Below are 3,358 nucleotides of genomic sequence, written 5' to 3' on the forward strand. Positions count from 1 at the left end.
CTTTATTACTCCAGGTAGGGTCTAGAATTGAAGGATATAAACTCTTGCTATTCATTTCTTATGTGACCTTGGGCAAATCATTTGGTCTCTGTACCTCAATTTTCTCATTGGTTAAATATGGGAACAATTAGTTGTTCTCTAAGGTTCCTTTTGGCTCTAATGCTAAGGTCCTGTGATCTCCCAATAAGTTGATACATAAACTGAGGGCATTGTTATGTGTAAATAAATTACCAAAAGAAATAAATTAATTCTCAGTATACAGATAAGTCTCCAGAATTTTAGGAGAAAAGTAGTTTTTATTTTTAAAAAATCAAATTCTTTGAAGGTAGTTGTGGATATAGAATTGAGTTAGGAGTTAAGGAGACTTGTTTTTTCATTTTAGCTGTGTCACTGTACTTATTTTTCAGTCTTGACCAGATCATTTAACTTCAGTTTCTTCATCTAAGAGGTTGGAGTAGATCATCCCTAAGAGTCTTTTCAAGATTTTATGATTCTTGGAAAATAGGAGATTTGTATGAACCACTGTTGAATGAAGACAAAAAATATTTTTTAAACATCAGGATTGTGATTATAGATCACAAGAATATTTTGGTACCGTGTATGTGCCTAGTTCTTTGTTTGCTATAGATTTTTTTTTTTAAAAAACCCTTACTTTTCTGCCTTAGTAACAACTCTACAGACTGGCTGCCAGGCAAACAGAGTTAAGTGACTTGCCCCAGGTCACAGAGCTAGGACGGTATCTAAGGTCTAATTTGAATCCAGGTCCTCCTAACTCTCTGTCTACTGTGCCACCTAGCTGCCTCTGCCGTAGTTTTTATAAAGTGTATAACACCATTTTAGTGAATGAATTGAGACTAACACATCACAGACTGGAAAACCTTTCTATTTTCAGATATTATTCGGTAAGGACCTTCATATATCAAGGACCTGTGCTTTGATTTAATTTACAGCTGAATTAGACATTACTTTGGACTTTGCAGAAATTGTGTCCAGGATACCATGGCAAGTCACCTAGTGAAATCTGCAGAAAATAAAAGTTGTAAGCGACCAAGAGAGATGGAGGTGAGCTGGGAAACCATTTTTCACATTGCATTTACTTAGATTTCTTCCTATAAAAAAGTTTAAATCAATAGATAGATTTCAATATCTTTGTATTTTCAAACCAAGCACCTGTGGGTTTTTTTTTCTTTTTATCCATTAGAGTACTGGACTTGGAAGTTAGGAAGACCTTAGTGCAAATCCTGTCTCAAGACACTAGCAGTGTTACCCTTTGCAATCCACTGAGCCACATTTCTTCTGAACCATAGTTTCTTCATCTGTAAAAGGATGTTGAAGCTTGTGGCCTCTAAGGTTCCTTTCAGTTATAAATTTATGTTCCCACAAACACTATGATTCCTTATGTAAATTTTGTTGGTCTAAGCACCAGCATGAACCTAAGCCACAGTTCAGTTCTTGAGTTAGAATAGGGCTGTCATCTATGTGGGAACTCCTTGAACCTATAACACATCTCTCCATACCTTCTCATCCTGTATAGTTCCTGTCATCCATATAGGATCTAACAATGGTATTTTAATATAGGTATCAATGCAATATTAAGGTCCAATCTAATGTTCCTTATTCTTGCAACATTACTTTTTTCCACTCACATTTATTGTGATATTCTTTATGCCATTTCTTGTGCACAGATCATTGTTGGTATTTTGAAAAAGCCTACTTAAGACCAAAACATACCCCTTCATTGCCCTTTGTATTATCTGTAGTTTTGATTGTGATATTTCCATTTTCTGTTGCAAACCATTATGGGAAAATGATGTTAAAAGTTTATCTTTTTGTGGCAGGGAGCAACTTAGTATCTTTGAAAACGTGGTTCAGTTTAGCAAGTGCAGTCCAAACTTTATTCTTTCACTTTTTTGATGCTGGGCCCACCTCAAGCCTGTTGGTAATTTCTTTCCCAGATATGTCCTGATGGATACAGATAGATTATCCAGCCAATCACATCATATTTCATTAATAGGCTTTTCTCATTTGTTTTTATTTTGTTAAGTTGAATACTTACTTTTAAGCAATTATGGTTTTTTAGACTTTGCAATATTTTGAGGTTTGATGTGATCAGCAATTTCATCTGGAAACAATGAAGATATAATTTAATGACATTTGTGATTAGACACAGAATAGAGTCAGTGAAGACTTTTTTGGATATGAGCTCTCTTGGGGTCCCTCTCTTGAGGGATACTAACTCACTTGGATAATAATTTTAAAATATGTAAATAATAATGATAATATTAGTATCAGGTGTTTTTGAGAATAATTTTTGGGGAATGTTTTGCCATTGTAAAAACCATAGAATATCTATTACAATAGGCATCTTGAAGTACAGTAGATTTTACAAATGACAGTTGGTGTCATTGACAGTGTCAAATTGTCAGTTGTCAAGTTGGCATCAAAGACAATGCAGTGTAACTAATCAAAACTTTTATTTACTTGAGTAGTACTTTAAAACCATAATTGCCAGATACCAAAAACTAAATAAAGATGAATATGTTGAGCAGAATTCTACTGTTATCTAAACTTTTCCTTGGTTTTATTTAGGGAATTTTCATGCTACTAAAATAAGGGGAGAGGGTTACATTAAGTTTTAATCCACCAAACCTGATAGAATAGTACTGTATTCCAGAAAAAATTGCTATCTTCAATTATTTTTCTATAGCTTTTTAATTTGTATGGAGAGTAGTTATAGGAATCTTACTATATTCCTTTTTCCTCTGTTGCTTTTAATAGAATGAAACTTCAGTGAACTCACAGCTGTCTTCCCTTGAAAAACCAGATTTTGCTTTTTCTGAAAGTGCTGTGCCATCATTTTACAAAGCTGAAGTCCTGGAGAAAGTTTTAAATGGTGATGTACAAATACATATATTTCTCAAAAAATAAAATGAAAGAGCAGCTTATTTTATAATAACAATGTCATTTCAAAACTATACCTTTTTAATTAGCAGATATGAGCAAGGAGATTAATCTACTGCTGACTAAATATGCACAGATTTTAAGGTAAGTACATGTATTATATTCTAAATTCATAGAGTGGAAAAGCCTTTGTCTTAGAATGCATATTGATTTAATAGCTAAGTTGATGCCTTATTTTGGAAAACTAATAGCAAAGACTTAGGCATATTGATTAGGAATTTATTTACTTAAATAAAGATTTGGAGATTTTAGGTTTGCCGCAGCTTTTCTTTTTGGGGAAGTTAGTGATGTTCAGAGACTATTTGTCTTGTTTTTAGGGCATGAGTGGATTGTGAAGGGATACACATTCTTTTCAGCTAGTGAATTTATACCAATACCTTCTTTTCTTTTCTTTTCT

The 3,358-nt window shown here is 33.3% G+C and overlaps 1 protein-coding gene across 1 annotated transcript in view; it reads left to right on the forward strand.

Annotated features, from left to right (window-relative positions):
- Positions 1 to 999: 999 nt before the first annotated feature.
- The window catches only part of TEX12 (testis expressed 12), an 8,715-nt gene continuing 6,356 nt past the window's right edge, over positions 1,000 to 3,358 (forward strand). Inside the window, exons 1-3 of the mRNA XM_044666342.1 lie at positions 1,000 to 1,062; positions 2,779 to 2,893; positions 2,994 to 3,045. Coding sequence (XP_044522277.1) covers positions 1,000 to 1,062; positions 2,779 to 2,893; positions 2,994 to 3,045 — 230 coding nt within the window. The remainder of the gene's footprint in view (positions 1,063 to 2,778; positions 2,894 to 2,993; positions 3,046 to 3,358) is intronic.

Source organism: Gracilinanus agilis, chromosome 3 (genome assembly GCF_016433145.1).
Source record: "Gracilinanus agilis isolate LMUSP501 chromosome 3, AgileGrace, whole genome shotgun sequence".
Classification (NCBI taxonomy): domain Eukaryota; kingdom Metazoa; phylum Chordata; class Mammalia; order Didelphimorphia; family Didelphidae; genus Gracilinanus; species Gracilinanus agilis.